Source organism: Astyanax mexicanus, chromosome 21 (assembly GCF_023375975.1).
Source record: "Astyanax mexicanus isolate ESR-SI-001 chromosome 21, AstMex3_surface, whole genome shotgun sequence".
Taxonomy (NCBI): domain Eukaryota; kingdom Metazoa; phylum Chordata; class Actinopteri; order Characiformes; family Acestrorhamphidae; genus Astyanax; species Astyanax mexicanus.
The window spans coordinates 36,993,714-37,014,987 of NC_064428.1; the positions used below are offsets into that span (position 1 = coordinate 36,993,714).

Here is a 21,274-nt window from a genome sequence, read left to right on the forward strand (position 1 = left end):
AGGTAGCAAATGGTTTTCTATTTGATTAATTGCTATACAGTGGCCTTTAGTGGTCAGAAGATGGAACTGCCACTAAAAGACAACCCAAACCATGAAGGCCTTCATGGCTTTACCAGTATTAATCCATTCAAACATATTTTATCCATATTTTCCAGGGTTTGGATCAAACCTGGATTTGTTTGGCACAAGGTAGGAATACCTCCTGGATGTGGCATCCAAATCCATCCCAAGCTAAGATGGTATTATTAGCTCTACCATTACTCATCTAAATTTTTGTCCATGTTTTTCATAATCTGGGTTACTGTGGGTAAAGAACCTGCCTGAAACTGTTGGGCACCAGGCAAGAATACTCACTGGACAAAGCCCCTGTTCATTGGTACACCTATGGACAGTTCAGCACAGCCAGTTCTGCTAATATGTCTGTTTTAGGGAGGTGGAACCAAGAGCAAGAGCACCCAGAGATCAAGATTCGAACCTACAAATTCAAACCCCTCTGCCATTAGGGATTCCTACCATCTAATAAAGACGATGCAGGTTTGCAATTGACGGATTGCTCTAGTGGTCAGAGAATGGAATTGCTACCCAATAACCCTTTATGGCTCTAACATTATCCATTCATTTATTTCCTTATTTAGCGCTCTGGGTTTGGAACTTACCTAAAATTACTAGGAGAAAGAAAGGAATACCCCTTGGACATGTCCCTAGTCAATCACTGGGCCAATGGAAAATCTGGGAAGGCCAATTCAGCTACCATAGAAGTTTTTTTGAAGTTCTTTAGGCCTCAGGCCCCTCACCCATTATAAATTTGTGTAATTTGTCCCATATGCAGTGACCTCTACTGGTTAGGAGGTGGAATTGCTACCCAAAGCCAAACCAAACCTAGAAGGCCTTCATTATCCATCAATTGGGTTTGAAACCAACCTAGAATTTCTGGGCGCAAGGTGGGATTGCCCTTTGGACAAGACTCCAATCAATCGCCAGAACAAGGGGATTGGCCAATTAAGATACTCTGTAGGTTTTTGGGAGGTGGAATAAAGAACAGGAGAACACAGAGGTCAAGAATTGAACCAAAAAACTTTAGGCACCCAAGCCAAAACATTAATTCATTGACTCTGGGCCCTACCGTCAATCGTTGGGTACAAAGTAAGGAAAAACCGCTGAACAATTGGGCAATTTGGCATGACCAATTCAGGCAACTAATATGGAACTACGAACCCATGAGATCAAGAATTAAACCCTCTGCCTCTATCGATTATCTAACCTGATAAAAGACAACGCAAGTACACCTTTTGGTTCACTCACATCTTTATTCAATCTACGTTTGTGATTTCCACGGTGAAAATAAGTCAAAACAGAGGAACACAAGTAATGGACCGGGACTGACTGACTGAGAGAGCACAAGAACATACACCACTGCCGAAAAGTGAGAACGTGTCGACGAGAGCTTGCTTCCTTTCGTTGTCTTCAACGGATACACCTTTCACGAAACACCACGAGTGATGGAGACTGATACTGAGTGAGAGGTGGAGGTCGGTAGGGAAGGGGAGGGATGACAAAGAAACAACAAAGGAAGTGTGGCGAAGAAGGGATGGAAGGAGCTGGAGGAGTAACGAATGAGGTGGAAGAAGAGAAGAAGTACTAAGACTAAGCAGGAAAGAAGGGTTTAGGCAGCCTCCTCTTCGCCCTCCTCTTCGAACTCGCCCTCTTCGGCCGTGGCGTCTTGGTACTGCTGGTACTCAGACACCAGGTCGTTCATGTTGCTCTCAGCCTCGGTGAACTCCATCTCGTCCATGCCCTCTCCGGTGTACCAGTGGAGGAAAGCCTTGCGGCGGAACATGGCGGTGAACTGCTCGGAGATGCGCTTGAACAGCTCCTGGATGGCGGTGCTGTTGCCGATGAAGGTTGCTGCCATCTTCAGGCCACGAGGGGGGATGTCGCAGACGGCGGTCTTGACGTTGTTGGGGATCCATTCGACGAAGTAGCTGCTGTTCTTGTTCTGTACGTTGAGCATCTGCTCATCCACCTCCTTCATGGACATGCGTCCACGGAAGACGGCGGCCACCGTCAGGTAGCGACCGTGGCGCGGATCGCAGGCGGCCATCATGTTCTTGGCGTCGAACATCTGCTGGGTCAACTCGGGAACTGACAGAGCGCGGTACTGCTGGCTCCCCCTGCTGGTCAGGGGTGCAAAGCCAGGCATGAAGAAGTGGAGACGTGGGAAGGGCACCATGTTGACGGCCAGTTTGCGGAGATCAGCGTTGAGCTGGCCAGGGAAGCGGAGGCAGGTGGTGACGCCGCTCATGGTGGCCGAGACCAGGTGGTTGAGATCTCCGTAAGTGGGCGTGGTCAGCTTGAGCGTGCGGAAGCAGATGTCGTAGAGCGCCTCGTTGTCGATGCAGTAGGTTTCGTCCGTGTTCTCCACCAGCTGGTGGACGGACAGGGTGGCGTTGTAGGGCTCCACAACGGTGTCGGACACTTTGGGCGAGGGCACCACGCTGAATGTGTTCATGATGCGGTCGGGGTACTCTTCACGGATCTTGCTGATGAGCAGGGTACCCATGCCGGACCCGGTGCCGCCGCCCAGGGAGTGCGTGAGCTGGAAACCCTGCAGACAGTCGCAGCTCTCCGCCTCCTTACGGACCACATCCAGGACTGAGTCTACAAGCTCCGCCCCCTCTGTGTAGTGACCTTTGGCCCAGTTGTTTCCAGCCCCACTTTGACCTGGTAGAGAATTACAATAAATAATATTAGTATAGGATAGTTACATGTTGTATGTTATATAAACTGCTTGAATTTTTGCTCCAGGAATGGTGGCATAAAGTTATCCAAAAGCAGTGTGTTAGACTGGTGGAGGAGAACATGATGCCAAGATGCATTAAAAAAGGAATGAATATGAATATGAATATGAACTTGTTTTCTTTGCATTATTTGAGGTCTGAAAGCTCTGCATCTTTTTTGTTATTTCAGCCATTTCTCATTTTCTGTAAATAAATGCTCTAAATGAGAATATTTTTATTTGGAATTTGGGAGAAATGTTATCCGTAGTTTATAGAATAAAACAAACAATGTTCATTTTAATCAAATATAAACCTATAAATTGCTTAATTTAGAGATTTAGACAAATTCAGGTCAGGATGTTGCAAGTTCTCCTCCCAAAAGTACTGGCTGGAGCACCATCATTCCTTAGAACAAGAATTTGGGCATGTAGTGTGGGATACTATATACAGTGGAAGACAGTAGACAGTTTATATAAGACGTTTTGATAAATTATTCAAAATAAGTCCATTTGCTGCCATCTAGTGGTGCATTACGTAGTGAACAAATAGCACAAGGTGAGGCCTGAGTACACAGAAAACTTCAAGGGTTCTTTAAGGGTTCTTTAGAAGAGAGCCAAGTGGCTTAAAATATATATATATACAACCAAAACTACCGGAAACAACTACCTAAATGGTTCTTTACTGTATGGTTTTCTATAATACTGTAATAGTAGTGGTGCTACAACAGTTTTGCTACAGTGATAAAGTACATAAAAAACATTATTTCAAAGGTCATCAATAACTCTAAAGCAACTTATTAAGATATTAACCTGTACTGTAACCAAATACAGATCAGGAAAGAATAGAAAAAGCGTTCTCTGATTTATTAAAATTGGGTTTTAAAAACATAATGGTCCTTTTTAAGAAAAAAAAAAACAAAACAAAACACAAAATTAAGGTAAAAAAGAGGCTTTTTGCTAAAAAGAAGAAGGGTTTCGCTAAAACCCAAAGGTTCCTTAGTGAAGGCAAAGTTTCTATATAGAACAGAGATAATCTAAAGAAGAATATAAAGACTTAAATTAGTTATAATTAGTGAGAGAGTTCTAATAATGCTCAAAATGCATTCTTTAGTACTACATATGAGCATTTTGAGAAGATTATACAGCTCTGGAAAAAATAAGAGAGCACTTAAAAATGATGAGTTTCTTTGATTTTACCAAATTAAAAACCTCTGGAATATAATCAAGAGGAAGATGGATGATCACAAACCATCAAACCACCAAACTGAACTGCTTGATTTTTTACACCAGGAGTAAAGCAGCATAAAGTTATCCAAAAGCAGTGTGTAAGACTGGTGGAGGAGGAGAACATGATGCCAAGATGCATGAAAACAGTGATTTGCAGAGCTGTATATGATTAGGAGTCTGTGTTTAGGTCTAGGTTTTGGATATTTGTTAGTTTAATTAATACAGAACTTAAATATTAATATACTGAATTAGTTTTTACTCTACCGAAGACGAAGTTGTCGGGTCTGAAGATCTGTCCGAATGGGCCGGAGCGGACCGAGTCCATGGTGCCGGGCTCTAGATCCACCAGGATGGCACGAGGAACATACTTCCCACCTAAAAACACAGAAAAAAACAATTAAATAAGAAAAATAATTAACTTCTTAATCTGAAATAGGCAACACACAATACATTCAATGTAGAAAAAATATATATTTTTCATGTTTTCCCTAATAAATGAAGATCAGCCAGATTTCCTTTAAATTTCCTGAAATTCCTTTATGTTCCTTTACAATTTATAAAGTGTTAGTGTAGTAAAATGACTAAAATCGTCCTTTTGAAATCTGTCTATGGTTTAAAAAAAAAATCTGCGAAAAATGATTTTAACAGCTTTTAAACAAAACCATTAAAATAAAAAGTTTTCATATATACATTTATAATTTTACACAAAATTACTGATGCTATGCTGATATTTCACAGTCAAATACAGTTTACATCTGCAGGAAAATGTGCAAAAAATGTAAAAACATGGATGCCAGAAAATGTGCACTTTTTAACAAAAGGTTTCTCAAAAAAAATCTATATTTTGTAATATTTTAAGTGATTAAATATTTTAATTAAGCAGAAATTGAAATTGAAATAAAAAATCTGATAGGTTTTTTTTATTTGCAGATTTGATCATTTTTTATTATTTATTTTTAATTAAATTAAATCATAATGAACAAAAAAAGCAAGTCTGAAAGTGATGAATTTGAAGCAGAATCAGTAATATAACTGTAATTAAGTTGCAGTATATTATGGGATGTGCAGTAGGTGAATGTATAGCAGTGCTGGCTGTAAACTGGTACAGGGTTTAATGGTAATGGGAAAATTCCACCTCCATTGTTCTCTACTGACAATGTTCCTATTGTTATAATAAAAACCCAACAATGCTCAACACTGTTCACTGCAGAACCCAGTCACTGCCTGAACCGACCAATCACGCTACAGCTCCATCTTTAGTCCATTTGGACAAAAACTGTATTTTAGAGACTTGGAAAAAACTTGAGTTCTGAAGAAAGACTGCCAGATTTACATTAAACTTCACTTTTATAGGATTATATTTTACCATGATCGAGGCACAATGGCTCATTTTATCAAATGGCTTGATAAAAACACATAAATTCCATCAAATTATTTATATATCCAGGAGAAATATTTTTTTCTGAATTTTTAAACTTTAGATTTATAGTAAATACTGATAAACAGTGGTACGCTGGTTTACCGGTGGCCTCGTTGTAGTAGACGCTGATGCGGTCCAGCTGCAGGTCACTGTCCCCATGATAGGTACCGGTGGGGTCGATCCCATGCTCATCACTGATCACCTCCCAGAACTGAAGAGATAAAAAGAGATTTATTTACATTTTTATATAAAAAACCCATCAACATTCACAGAATAGTCCTTTGGTAGAACCAGGATAATACAACTTGGTAACTTGCTCTTATAACCTACAACACTGAGGACAATCTGGCAGCTAATCAATATAACCTACAAACGCTCACCTAAAAGAAGATAGCTCCGGGGGAAAGACTACACATCGAAGGTAAAAGGGTGGAAGAAATCATGTAAACTAATAACTCATAACTTATAACTCGCATAAAATTAATGCAAATATATAGATCCAAAAGTTGTTGTATTCACAGATTGAGAAAATCCCAGAATGCTCCAGTCAGGACTATACTAAATGTCATGTATCATTTTATGATGTTTGGCATAGTAATGATTTGAAGTTAATATAAAGATTGGTGGCCGATAATGTGATTATTTTTTGTGTGTTTTCAGACACTGTTAATCTAATTGGGTAAAAAGTAAACTGTTATTTTAGTCTGATTTTATGCAAATTTGCTCTTTTTATTTTAAACCTATAACAATATACAGCTCTGGAAAAATAATCAAGAGAGCACTTCAGTTTGTGAATCAGTTTCTCTAACTAAAGATAACATTTCTCCCAAATTCCAAATAAAAATATTTTAGTCATTTAGAGCATTTATTTACAGAAAATGAGAAATGACTGAAATTAGAAAAAAAGATGCAGAGCTTTCAGACCTCAAATAATGCAAAGAAAACAAGTTCATATTTATAAAGCTTTAAGAGTTCAGAAATCAATATTTGGTGGAATAACCCTGGATTTTAATCACAGTTTTTATGCATCTTGGCATCATGTTCTCCTCCACCAGTCTTACACACTGCTTTTGGATAACTTTATGCTGCTTTGTAAAAATTCAAGCAGTTCAGTTTGGTGGTTTGATGGTTTGTGATCATCCATCTTCCTCTTGATTATATTCCAGAGGTTTTTAATTTGGTAAAATCAAAGAAACTCATCATTTTTAAGTGATCTCTTATTTTTAACAGAGCTGTATATGATGCTGTAAGTCCTAAATGATCAGATAACTGCAGTATTCTGATTCTAATCAGGTTTTCTTATTATAAACTCTGAATTTTAATGGAACTGGGTATTCTCTGGGTGATCTTGGAGAAGGCAGTGTTGGATTGGTGGTGGAGGTAGTGAGGATGGTGGGGTTGGTGGGGATGGTGGGGGAGGGGCAGCAGAAACAATGATTGAGTCTGAATGAATGATCTGCTTGGTTAAAGAGGAAAAAAAGCCCTGATTTACATTTTTAAACAGACGTCATTTTATATCAGTCAGCTGGATTTGGGCTCATCCCACACATCTGGAAGAAGATCCACCACTGGAGCCTTTTTATACATTAAGATTTATTAATATATTAATAAAAAATGATGTATACACGCTATTACATACTTTCCTTACTGCAGAAATTTAAAGAAAAACTGAATTACTTTTTTTTTTTTTACTTTTTTAATATATTTTAGTTTTAGAATTTTAGTATTAGTATTAGATTTCTTTTTAGGTTTGGTACTAAACCTCCATGCTGGTGATGGTATTAAAGAGAAATATAGGGAAACTAAGTGTTTATGTCAAGTAATGACTTTTAAAACATTTAATCTTTAAAATATTCAGTAAATTCAATAAATAATACTTTTATCAGGGTTAAATTAGTGCCTAGTGTTAGTAATGTTTAACACTCTCTTAGTCACTTGACAAAATGTATTTTGTGAGTGTTACTATGTATAATATATGTGCTGATGTCAAACAATAAATATAAAAAATCTCTTTTTTTGCATGAAATACTAAAACTGTGCATTTATGTATATGAAACTGTTACTATGAATAATAAATGTGCTGCTGTCAAATTATAATTATATTTAAAAAAAAAATCACTTTTTTATATGCAACACTAAATTGTGGATTTCAGTATGTGAAACTGGCAAAATGCTAACATATCTGTGCTATCAACATTAGTATGCATTATAAATATGTTAATGTTATACCATATGCATTATGTATCAACTGTGAAAAGAAATGCATTCCTGTACAGTAATACTGTAGAAAAAGTGGTGTTGCATGGCTAAAGTGTGGATCTGAAGTTTGTATAGTTGTTAAAATTCAAAATATAAAAATGTAAAAATGTTCAATCTCTTCTGTTGACGCTGACTTGGATAAAACAATAGGTAATATTATGACAAATATATAAATTAAGTGGTTAAAAACGTGAAAAACACGAAGACACCTCTCTATTGCGGATATTATTATAAAAAATAATGCATTAATACATATAAAGCATAACCGCTAATCTTAAATAATGATTTTCTCAATCGGATGCACGGTTGCTCTCACAAGAATAATGTGAATAAATACAAAAATACAAATATCCTGCTGATGACCTTGATGTGGATATCAAATTAATATGGCAGAAATATGCCAAATATGTCTATTGGCTATATTGACATTGATAATAAAGGAAAAGTAAGTATATTTGCGTTAGCGGTATATATATATAAATATATAGGATCTGGGCTGAACTGAACGGGTTTAAATGATCTCGGTTGTGAAGATCAGAGCCACACCCCTTTACTGAGACACAATACACTCAATACACAGCCTATAGACCCCCAGCTCAGACTGCAATCGATCTGATTTAAACATGAAAAAAACATATAAAACCGGATTAAAAAGCGATTGAAACGCGATTTTAACACGTTTAGCGCACAATTTGGTCCGTTATTCGGTCTGCAGAGTCATCTTCATCATGGAGCTGCTGGAAGCTTCCATCACCATCGTCACTACCACCATTATCACCATTGGGCTCCCATTTAAACCAGCACCAACGAGTCATTCAGATCCCAGTGACTGAGAATATGAGCTCGTGCGAACTGGCAACAAAAATGACAAATATATATTGTTTTTTCTTCTGTTTGTATTTTTTCTATGTCTAGTCATTTCTGAGATTGACAAGCATTCATTTGCTTTATTCTTTTTACAATACAGGAAACTAGGAACTAGGAATTCTTTAGTAAAAACAAACGTATTTATTTTTTTCTGTTTTCTTCTATTTTAAAGGTTTGCTGTGTGTGTCTGTTTACGCCACAATGCCAGAGACTGATGCACATTTTTGGCTTTACTTTTTTACAATAAAATAAACTAGGGATTACTAAAATATCTTTTAGTAAAAACAAACGTACTTATTTTTCTTTTTTCTATTTCTATTTTCTTGCTGTCTGTGTGTCTACATGTTTCTATTTACGCAACAATCGCAGATATTGATGCGCACTTATTTTCTTTATTTTTTATAATACAGAAAAATATAAAATACTTAACTATTTTTTAAGGAAAAAAACAAATGTTTTTCTATTTCTATATTCTTCTATTTTTATTTTTTGCTGTCTGTGTCTAATTGTATGCCTCCACCACTGGGGTGAAGGCATATTTAATTTTTTTTGCAATAAAGCAGTTAATCTCCATAACAGTTACAGTTAATCTCCATAAACAGGAATAAATGCTGCACCTTAGCGCCGATCTGGTTGCCGCACTGTCCCGCCTGCAGGTGCACGATCTCGCGCATGATGCTGATGAGCTGAAGAAGCCGCGGATGGACAGACGAAGGAGAAGAAGGTGGAGAAGGAGGATAAGCGGTGGAAGAAGAAGAAGAGAAGGAGGAGGAGGATGGCGATGGCGGCGGTGGAGGAAAAAAACAGAAAGCCGGCGCGCGGGGGCTGGGAGCGCGTGCACGAGACCAAGATCTACCCTACCCCAGCGTAGCACGTCGGCGCGCGCTCCCGAGCGGCTGCTGCAGGATGACGTAATCGCCATGGCAACGGATCCCTTCACTACACTACGACAGACGGAGCCCGCGCGCGACTAGATAGATGGCATATTTTGTAAATACCGCATAATTTTATTAGTTATATTTATATTTGCATATACTACATAATAAAGAATGTGGATTTATTCATCAATGCACCACAACACAGTATATTATAAAGGAGAAATGTATGTTGCCACAATGTAGGGTTTTTTTTACAATCTTGTCCCCACAATATATAAATATATCTCTGGAAAAAATAAGAGACAAAAATTCTATTGCTATTTATATTCTATGCTATTTATAGGTATATGTTTGAGTAAAATACATATTGTTGTTTTATTCTGTAAACTACGAACAACACTTCTCCCAAATTCTAAATAAAAATATTGTCATTTAGAGCATTTATTTGCAGAAAATGAGAAATGGCTGAAATAACAAAAAAGATGCAGAGCTCATAAAACAAGTTCATATTCATAAAGTTTTAAGAGTTCAGAAATCAATATTTGGTGGAATAACCCTGTTTTTAATCACAGTTTTTATGCATTTTGGCATCATGTTCTCCTCCACCAGTCTTACACACTGCTTTTGGATAATCTCCAGAGGTTTTCTATTTGGTAAAATTAAAGAAATTCATCATTTTTAAGTGCTCCCTTCTTTATTTCCAGAGCTGTATATTATAATATAGTATAATCCAGTTATCTGCTGAGGGTCCACAGCAGTGTGAGAGCCAGTGTGAAAACAGCCAGAATGAAAATATAGAATTTAAAGCAGAGCTGGTCCAGCGCCTCCATCAGGTCCAGTCTGGAACTGCGCCGAGAGTTCACCAGGTTCAGCTTCCTCAGCTCCTCGCTCACATCTTCCACATCCTCCCTTAACCTGTCAATCATACAGCCACGCCCACACAGCCTATCCAAGCCACGCCCCAGTGCGAATGATCTCTTCAGACCTGTGGAAAGGATGGGAGAAGTGTGTTAATAATGTACAACCATAAAAATGGCTTATTCATGGTTTATTTCAATAAAATATTAGGTTCTAAGGTTAACCCTTAGAAGCCCATTGACACATATTTCTAAAAAATCGCAGATTGCTTTTACAGCTTAATTACTCAGGAATGCATCAACGCACCAATATGATTCATATATTGTGACAAACAGGGAACTCTATTGTTTCTAAAAACAGCACTAAACTTGCACTGAACTGAAGTGTTTTTTGAGAAATCTATTGTAAAATACACCTAAAGTATAGGCTTACCTTCATATTTCCATATTTTCAAGCTTTATTCTTTCATTATAAGCAGCTGATAGTAAATATCCAGAGTACTTAATCACTTTTATTAGGTAAGAATATCGGCCCAAATTACTCAGACCCTTAGTCTGATATAACTGTCAAAATCTTAGCGATCTGCATCCTAAAGGTGGAAATAATATCAAGAAAAATAAATAGTAATAAAGCCATGTAATGAACCAACATTAAAATCCTTATATGTTTAACTAATAAACACTCTAATCTAACTATAACTGAAAAGAAACTCTTCTGGGTAAAATTTTGATCAATTCCATGAAGATTTACAAATTTTGGAAGCATTTCCATCTCAAATGGTGAAATCGTGAGCAGCTCAATGTTTTCTGGTATAAAGAATAATAATAGCATGTGGCTATAGCATGTCTCCTAACATAACTGTGCTACAACAAGTGAAATGGGAAACTGACAAAAACTGAGAAAATCACACCAAAATAGGCTGGGGTTCAAAGGGTTAATAGAGAGATGTTGAAAAGGTTTGCATTAACGTACAGCGTGGAAATCATATCATTATTATACAGTATTTGGAGAAAATGACCTGATCCCTTTCTAAACCCATAATCATTAGTGTGGAGTCGGTCCCCCTTTTGCAAACATAACAGTTAATTCGTACAGAAATATTGGAAAAACCTACATATTACATCTACAGGAGCTTCAATGCTTTTGAAAAAGCAGACATTGTTTTAAAATAAATTTTGAAAGCATGCCGAAATGCACCCCCAGTATGAAAAGCCCCACCTTTTGGGAGCATGTATCTATTTAAAGTTAACCAAAGCAATTATCTCTGCTTTTATCAAGAAGACGGCGTGTACACGCTGCAGAGAGAGGGTGCTTTTCATGGCGGGGGTGCAGATTTAGGTACTACTGTTGTGCTCAATTCAGCATCCCTGCCAGAAAAAGCACCTTCTCTCGGGAGAGGCTGCAGGTGACATGTTCCTTTTTCCTCATTTCTTACGAGACACTGTAACTTAGAATATTCGTTAGTGTGGATTTGGTCCCCCATTTGCATATATAACAGCCGATTTGGGAAAAAAAGTATTGGGACATCTACACATTACAACTACAGGAGCTTGGAACAGGTCCCCCTTTTGCAGCTACTTTACACAAATATGGACAAAAATGGCTAATTATTGCAATTTCATACTAAATACTACATGTACCTCTCCTGAGCCACCGTCTCCGTGCTCGGAGGTGCTCACTAGCGCCCTCTGTCTGCAGGAGGTGTGGAGATACTCTCTGTATGATCTTCTCCAGAGGGGTGGAGTGTGTGTGGGAGTCCGGCTGTCCGAGCGTCAACAGCAACACACTCTCCCCCATACTGAGACACAACAGCATCAGACACACCACCAGGTACACACCTGAGACAAGATACAAAAGAACAAAAGTATCTTGCTACACTGTACTAAACATATATATATATACAGGGGCTGAACAATGAAACTGAAACACCTGGTTTTAGAGCACAATAATTGATTGTGGTGACGGACAGATCTGGTGGAAACAGGAGAGTTGAGGTGCACATTGAATTCTGCGTGATTTGATCAGCCGTGGTTTCATGTTTTCTGGATACAATCCGGGTTAGCACCCGAACATCCCTTTCAGACAGCTTCCTCTTACAGCATCCACAGTTAATCCTGTTGGATGTGGTTGGTCCTTCTTGGTGGTATGCTGACATTACCCTGGATACCGTGGCTCTTGATGCATCACAAAGACTTGCTGTCTTGGTCACAGATGCACCAGCAAGACATGCACCAATAATTTGTCCTCTTTTGAACTCTGGTATGTCTCCCATAATGTTGTGTGCATTGTAATATTTAGAGCAGAACTGTGCTCTTACCCTGCTAATTGAACCTTCACACTCTGCTCTTACTGGTGCAATGTGTAATTAATGAAGATTGAACACCAGGCTGCTCCAATTTAGCCATGAAACCTCCCACACTAAAATGACAGGTGTTTCAGTGTTGAGTTTTTGTCATCTCATTTTGGGTCTCATTTCCCATTTATTTTTTGTAACCGCCTGACATTAGACCGGGTCACGGCACCACTTTACGGAATCCCCAACCCCTTGAACTAATTTTAAAAGCCTTAAGAGAGTCATATTCTATTGGCAATCCTTCTCTTCTATAGGGTCTATAGCTGTGTTTGCGTGTGCACTTGCACATAAATTAACGTACCTCAATTAATGCATTCATTTATTAGAAAGGGTGTCCACAAACATCTAGACATACTGTATTCAATCAGTTTCCCCAACAGTCGAATTCAATGGAGTGTAGTTACTGTATATACTGAACATCCACCCACCCAAACCCCACACACAGCCCTTACCCAGCACGGGCGTGGTGTCTCTGAAGGGCGGCAGTATGTCGGTGATGAGGACGAGGAAGACGGTGTAGCCGAAGAGCAGCGTGACCTTAAACGGTATTCTCTCAGCACAGTTTACCGGCACAGCGAACGCTGCCACGTCTATCAGCATCACCATCGCACTCGGTACCATCAGATTCAGCACGTAGAACAGACTGTACCGACCCAACTCCACCTGCAGGGGGAGCAACGTTCACATCCGTGCAGAGTTAAAGTCTAATTATACTGTATTAGAGCTGAATTAACGTCTAATTATACTGTATTAAAACTAAATTAACGTCTAATTATACTGTATTAAAGCTACAGTCTGTACGCTGTAGTGTTTTTACCTGAAAGCTGAGGTGTGAGTACTGTTTCTGACTGTAAGTGTAGATTTTAACTTCCATTAAATCCCATTCACCGTGACCTCTCCTGTCAAACTCAGAGCGCCTCCTGGTGTCCACGTACAGCAACACGTCCTGCTCTGCAAATCACAATCATCCAATCAAAACTTAGAGCTAAAACTAACAAAACTCATTGTAAATCATTGGAATTTGACATTTATATCTAGACAAGTTAAATAATTGCACCGATAAGTTGATTATTGTAATGGATTAAAGATTTATGTGTTCTGTATGTTTGAATGTAAAGATGATGGTTCTCCATGAATGACGAATGCTTGATTGATGATAAAGCGACTTGAAGGACGCAGCTGATGTATCCTTCACAGCCCTTGTTTGCTTTTTTTGCCCCCCTGCATAAATGCTGGATTGGTGATAAATCTGAAGAACAGACCGAAGAAGGAAGTATTGCAATCTGTTGGAGATACTGCTACATTCGTAAATGCCAGTTGGACGTTTTGCCATGAAAGGCAGCAACACAAGATGTTCTGCAGGATGTTTTGCACATATCGCTGAGCTGTTAGTGCTCCTTGTATCACTACTAGGGGTGACCGACTGTCGTATTAGATGCTCCTCAGATCATCAATCACACCAGCAGTTCACAGGGGCAGTGTGTCGCTCAACAGCGAAGGCATGATAGAAGTTCTTCACCACTTTTAACACTTTTACACCATTGTGGAAGCAGCAACTTTCTGGTTTGCAAACCTAACTTTGAACCATTTACCATGTTTCAACCAACAAAAGTAGGATCTGGAACCAGTAATGTTTGTTTTGCCATGGGAACCGAAAAATAGTAGGTTCTTCAGCTTGAACTGTGACGCTTTCATTCACCACTATTGTGCAACGCCCTCTGTTGATGATGCATGATGTGACGTTCTGATGGTTCCACGAAAAATGGTGGAAACGTGAGCTGATTCACTAAAAAGCACTATGGTTCTTATAAGACCTAATGGAACTGGTTCTATTAGTGGAAAAAAGCTCCTTGAACCTGAACGGAACCTGGATTTGTCATTATAGTCAATACAGTTCCAGTTATAGTCTATAGCACTACATTTACGTTTCACTTTCTTGACGCCACTGGCTGATGGCGGTCTAGATGGTGGCCAACTGGTTAAAATGACCATCCAGCTGAAAAATGCAATGCAGGAAAAGTTAAATTCCCATGCAATGAAAAAATATACACTGGCATAAACTTGTTGAGTATGAAATTGTTATTGTAATCAGTAATGATGCTTTTTGTTGTCATTTTTACTCCTAAATGTTGCAGGGTTTTAAAATATTACAATGCTTTTAGTTTAATAACACATTTTTGCATTAATTATTAACACTGTGAACGAGTTTATGTTTATGTTATGTTTTTTAACTCCCACAACGGTTCAGATTTAACTCCTGAACAGAGTTAAAAGGCCAGAAAACTCCCTAAAAAAAGAGTTACTTTAACTCTGTTATAGAGTGTATTCGATGTATGGTCACGCATTTACACTAAAAATGAGTTGATATTAACTTTCAGGAAGTTTATTCCAAAAAAACAGAATTTTCTGTGTAGGCTCAGTGTTTACCTGTGTGTAGCTGGGGGTAGAGCGTGATGTTGCATTTCTGCTGGTCGAATGGGAACAGGAGCATGGCCAGATCACAGTGCAGCGTGAGCACCATATCCTCCACCCTGCTGACCCAGCCCGTCCAATCAACACGCACATAGCCCTCAGAGTGCTGACGGTGAATAGCAATACTGAAAACACACACATATATACACACATATACACACATATTTTCAATACTGATACTTCAAATCCCTTCAAGCTTCTCTACACTGTAGTGCATTATTAAAATGACTGGTGTCAATTTTTAGGTTCCACAGTTGTCTATAATCGTCCACTTTCTTCTGAACAGACAATAAATCACTTTCCACAGTAATGTTGTGGTTGATTTGAATTAGATTATATCGTATGACTGTAGTAAAGAACAGACGTACGCCTCTCTGATGGAGATATCAGGGGTCCAGACTCTGGAGGACGGTACAGTGAAGTGCGGTAGACCCCCATACTGTGCTGGATCCCACCACATAAACTCATCCCTCCATCTCTAAACACAGAGAGAGAGAGAGAGAGATATTATATCTCTGGTAGATACTGAGTCATAGATAATACATACTGAATCATTTACAGGGTATTAGATTCTGAATCATTTATAGTAGATAATGAACAACATATTGTAGACACTGAATTATTTACGTTAGATACTGTGTCCTTTATAGTAGGTACAGAATTATTTATTGTAGATACTGAAAAATGTATAGTAGATTCTGAATCATTTATAGAAGATTTTGAATAAGTTACTGTAGGTACTGAATCATTTCTACTAGATACTGAATCATTCATAGTAGATACCAAATTAATTATACTAGACACTGAGTCATATATGGTAGATACTGACATTTATAGTAGATTCTGAATTATTTATAGGATATATTGAATAAGTTACTGAAGATACTGAATCATTTATAGCACACACTGAATCATTTATAACACATACTGAATCATTTATAGCACACACTGAATCATTTATAGCACACACTGAATCATTTATAACACATACTGAATCATTTCTAGTAGATACTGAATCATGTATAGTAGATACTGAATCATTTATAACACACACTGAATCATTTCTAGTAGATACTGAATCATGTATAGTAGATACTGAATCATTTATAACACACAGAATCATTTCTAGTAGATGCTGAATCATTTATACCAGATACTGATTCATTTATAGTAGATATTGACATATTTATGCTAGATTCTGAATCATTTATAACACACACTGAATCATTTCTAGTAGATACTGAATCATGTATAGTAGATACTGAATCATCTATAACACACACTGAATCATTTCTAGTAGATACTGAATCATGTATAGTAGATACTGAATCATTTATAACACACACTGAATCATTTCTAGTAGATGCTGAATCATTTATACCAGATACTGATTCATTTATAGTAGATAATGACATATTTATACTAGATTCTGAATCATTTATAACACATACTGAATCATTTATAACACACACTGAATCATTTCTAGTAGATGCTGAATCATTTATACCAGATACTGATTCATTTATAGTAGATAATGACATATTTATACTAGATTCTGAATCATTTATAACACATACTGAATCATTTATAACACATACTGAATCATTTATAGCACATATTGAATCATCTATAGCACACATTTAATTATTTATGGTAGACCCTGAATCAGGTATACTAGATACTGAATCATTTATAGTAGATATTGAATTATTTAGACTACATACTGAATCATATATATAGTAGATATTGAATCATTTAATTGTAGATAAAGAATAATGTATTGTACAGGCCATATCATATATATTAGCAGAATCTCTTACTATAGAATTATTTATTGTAATAACCAATTTCTATTAAATATCTATATTAATAGATATTGAATAATTTTTGTAACATAATGTATAACAGATACTGAATGACAGTATAATGATGATGATGATGATGATGATGATGATGACGGTACCTGGTTCAGTCGGATGTGGAGTTTCACCGTCTCCTCTTTCTCATTCTGCAGATATTTAATATAAAACAATCATTAATATACTAACATAAACCAGAACATCCACATAATAAACAGTACAGGGCAGATTAGCCAGAACATTAAAACCACCTGCTGTCCCCGTACCACCACCAAAACAAACAAGCAGTACATTTCTGTGTGTGTGTGTGTGAACTGACCACGTCCAGGATCTTGAGGACGTGCAGGTCCAGGAACAGCTCCAGTGCAGAACTCCAGTCTCTAACTGGTCTGATCCAGGCTGAGGACCAGCCAGTTATATTACTGACCACAGAGCTCAGATCTGACCTTACACCGTGTACTGACACAAACACACACACACACACACACACACACACATAACACACACACACACACACACACACACACACAGAGTAGACATTTATTATAGATACCGAATCATGTATTATACATCCTGAATCATTTATAGTATATACTGAATCATTCATTGTAGTTTCTGAATCATTCATTGCAGATCAGGAATCATTCATTGCAGAAACTGAATCATTCATTGTATACCCGAAATCATTCATTGCAGAAACTGAATCATTCATTGCAGATCAGGAATCATTCATTGCAGAAACTGAATCATTCATTTTAGAAACTGAATCATAAATTGCAGAAACTGAATCATTCATTGTAGATACTGAATAATTTATTGTAGATGCCTAAATAATTAATTGTAAATATTGAATCATTCATTGCAGGTACTGAATCAGTTATTTTACATACTGAATCATTTATTGTAGATTCTGAATCATTCATTGCAGATACTGACTCATTAGTTGTAAATCCTGAATCATTCATTGTAGAAACTGAATCATTCATTGCAGATACTGAATCAATAGATAGATAGATAGATAGATAGATAGATAGATAGATAGATAGATAGATAGATAGATAGATAGATAGATAGATAGATACTTTAATTATCGCAAAGGAAATATAGGAATCACCTACTTTAGATACCAGTCGTTCACTGTAGATACTGAATCAATTATGACAGATATGGAATCATTTATAGTACATATTGAATCATTTATTATAGCTACTGAATAATTTATTATAGCTACTGAATCATTTAATATAGATACCAGATAACAGTATGTATTAAATCAATCATTATACATACCAAATCATTTATAGTACATATTAAATCATTTATTATAGTTACTGAATCATTTAATATATATAACGGATCACAGTGTATACTGAATCAATTATTATAGCTACTGTATCTATTATAGTATATACTGAATCATTCATTATAGATACTGAACCATTTAATATAGATACCGGATCATAGTATACACTGAATCATATATTGTAGATACTGAATCATTTATTGTAGATACTGAATCATTTATAATACATACTGAATCCGAGAATCTACTGATTCATTCACTGTATATACTGAATCATTTATTGTAGATCTTGCATTATTTATAGTACAAATGAACTGAATCATAATGACTGCTTACTGAGTCATTTTTTGTGTCAATACTGAACCATTTATCTTAAATACTGAATCATTTATAGTAATTTTGGTTTATACTGATTCATTCCACGTAGATACTGAATCACTCATAGCCCACACTTGATTGCTTTTGTAGATAACGAATCATTTATTGTAGATAATGAATCATTTTTGGTGGATAACTGATTTTTTGGTATAAACTGAATCTTTTGTGCACATAAGTTGTGCAGAAGCACGTGCTCTCCTATGTCAGCAATGGGTGCAATTTATTACAACTAACTGAATGCATTTAGTAGAAGGGGTGTCCACCAACATATATCTGGACATATATTGCACCTTAATTTGAAGCATAGTATTGCAATTAATTTAAATGACAGCATAGGACATCTACTATCACATGTTTATGACATGGTTATATCAATTTTATATCACAGGGTTCAAAACAGATGCTAACAAGGAATCAAATACCAATTTAAAGGGGGCCTACCACTGAGCCCTGAGGCTCCCCATAAATTACAGAGCAATACTACACAAAAATGAGCAAAATAAAGGAGCTGTAAAGGGTTATTTTCTCTACATTATTAGAAAAACTGCTTTGTTTCCATATATGACCCCTTTTTAATGTTTTTAATGATATTATGACTCAAAGAACCCTTTATAGAACATTTATTTGTAAGACTTTAGTCTATAAAAGCCAAACAATGTACATTAAAAGAGCTAAAACTCAAAATTAGACATGGATTTACCTGCTGAGGAGAGAAGAACTGCTATCAAAACTGTCCATGCAGCCATATCTCCATTCTTTCTTCATCCCTTCATCATTCTGGTTCTGTTGTTCATGTTCTAGGTCTTTTTCTTCACTCGTTTCTCAAAGTTCTTCTGTTCTTCACTGCTCTATTGAGCTGTGTGGCTTGTTTGGATAGTCAAACATAGTGTATGAAGTGTGTATGAAGTGTGTGTATGGGTGTAATTTGGTTATCAGCATTATGTAGATGTAGAGAACAGCTTTTGGTGGGCGGGGCTAACGGCCTGAACACCTGGAGAGCTTCTGTTGGACACCTTTAGGAGCTCTAAACCTGCAGGTTCTACAGGTGAGTACTTGTGCACTTCTATTAATATCTACTAAAGCAATAAAATACAGTATATTAATAAAATTTACAGCTCTGGAAAAAATGAAGATATCACTTCAGTTTCTGCATCAGTTTCTCTGATTTTGCTATTTATAGGTTCCAAATAAAAATATTTTAGTCATTTAGAGCATTTATTTACAGAAGATGAAAAAAGATGCAGAGCTTTCAGACCTCAAATAATGCAAAGAAAACAAGTTCATATTCATAAAGTTTTAAGAGTTCAGAAATCAATATTTGGTGGAATAACTCTGGTTGGTTTTTAATCGCAGTTTTTTCATGCATCTTGGCATCATGTTCTCCTCCACCAGTCTTACACACTGCTTTTGGATAACTTTATGCTGCAGTTTGGTGGTTTGATGGCTTTTGATCATCCATCTTCCTCTTGATTTTATTCCAGAGGTTTTTAATTTGGTAAAAATCAAAGAAATTTATAATTTTTAAGTGAACTCTTATTTTTTTTTCAGAGCTGAGAGTTGTGTTTAAAGGCATACAGTAGTTTTAGTTTCATAATAATTATATTACATAATACCTAATAAAATAAGTAATTTTATTTTATTTTTTAAGTTGCACCTGTTTTAAATGATTTATTAGATAATTAACACATCTTAAGCATTGCTGTTGGTTATAGAATAGCCTGAAATAGTGTTTAAATGTGTTTTTTATGTAAGAATGTTTATCCCAACCATATTAATGGTCACCAGGTTTAAAGTATCGCTTTAATGGTGTCCCAACAGGCTGGAATGGGACTTTTCCTAAAACTAAAAGATGGATTCACATGGTTGATGCTGAACTGTACTCTGCTGTTACTGATACTGCCAATGACTAATGGTAACACACACACACACACACACACACACACACACACACACACTTAATTTATATACAGCTCTGGATAAAAAAATAAGAGAGCACTTAAAAATGATGAGTTTTTTTATTTTACCAAATTAAAAACCTCTGGAATAGAATCAAGAGGAAGATGGATGATCACAAGCCATCAAACCACCAAACTGAACTGCTTGAATTTTTGCACCAGGGGTAAAGCAGCATAAAGTTATCCAAAAGCAGTGTGTAAGACTGGTGGAGGAGAACATGATGCCAAGATGCATGAAAAAAACTGTGATTAAAAAACAACCAGGATTATTCCACCAAATATTGATTTCTGAACTCTTAAAACTTTATGAATATGAACTTGTTTTCTTTGCATTATTTGAGCTCTGAAAGGTCTTTTTTGTTATTTTAGCCATTTCTCATTTTCTGTAAATAATAATAATAAGAATATTTTTATTTGTAATTTGGGAGAAATGTTGTCTGTAGTTTATAGAATAAAACAACAATGTTCATTTTACTCAAACATAAACCTATAAATAGCAACATCAGAGAAACTGATTCAGAAACTGAAATGCTCTCTTATTAATAATAATTATTAATTAATAATAATTCTATTTTGTTATATTCTGTTATATTCTGTATTATTTATTTACTTATATAGTTTACTTATTGTAAATCATATTTTTGAGCTATAATGTAATCATTTTGTTGA

The 21,274-nt window shown here is 36.5% G+C and overlaps 2 protein-coding genes across 2 annotated transcripts; both read right to left on the reverse strand.

Annotated features, from left to right (window-relative positions):
- Positions 1–1,287: 1,287 nt before the first annotated feature.
- Positions 1,288–9,384, reverse strand: zgc:65894 (tubulin beta chain). Its single transcript, XM_049470013.1, has 4 exons — positions 9,167–9,384; positions 5,526–5,634; positions 4,268–4,378; positions 1,288–2,721 (listed from the first exon to the last, which is right to left on the reverse strand). Exons 1-4 carry the CDS (start codon positions 9,221–9,223, stop codon positions 1,664–1,666), a joined length of 1,335 nt encoding a protein of 444 aa, XP_049325970.1. The 5' UTR covers positions 9,224–9,384; the 3' UTR covers positions 1,288–1,663.
- Positions 9,385–10,161: 777 nt separating this feature from the next.
- LOC103024497 (5-hydroxytryptamine receptor 3A-like) lies at positions 10,162–19,396 on the reverse strand. The gene is made up of 9 exons (XM_049469495.1): positions 19,351–19,396; positions 17,289–17,428; positions 17,074–17,118; positions 15,479–15,588; positions 15,066–15,235; positions 13,456–13,589; positions 13,091–13,301; positions 11,926–12,123; positions 10,162–10,412 (listed from the first exon to the last, which is right to left on the reverse strand). Exons 1-9 carry the CDS (start codon positions 19,394–19,396, stop codon positions 10,162–10,164), a joined length of 1,305 nt encoding a protein of 434 aa, XP_049325452.1.
- Between the last annotated feature and the right edge of the window lie 1,878 nt (positions 19,397–21,274).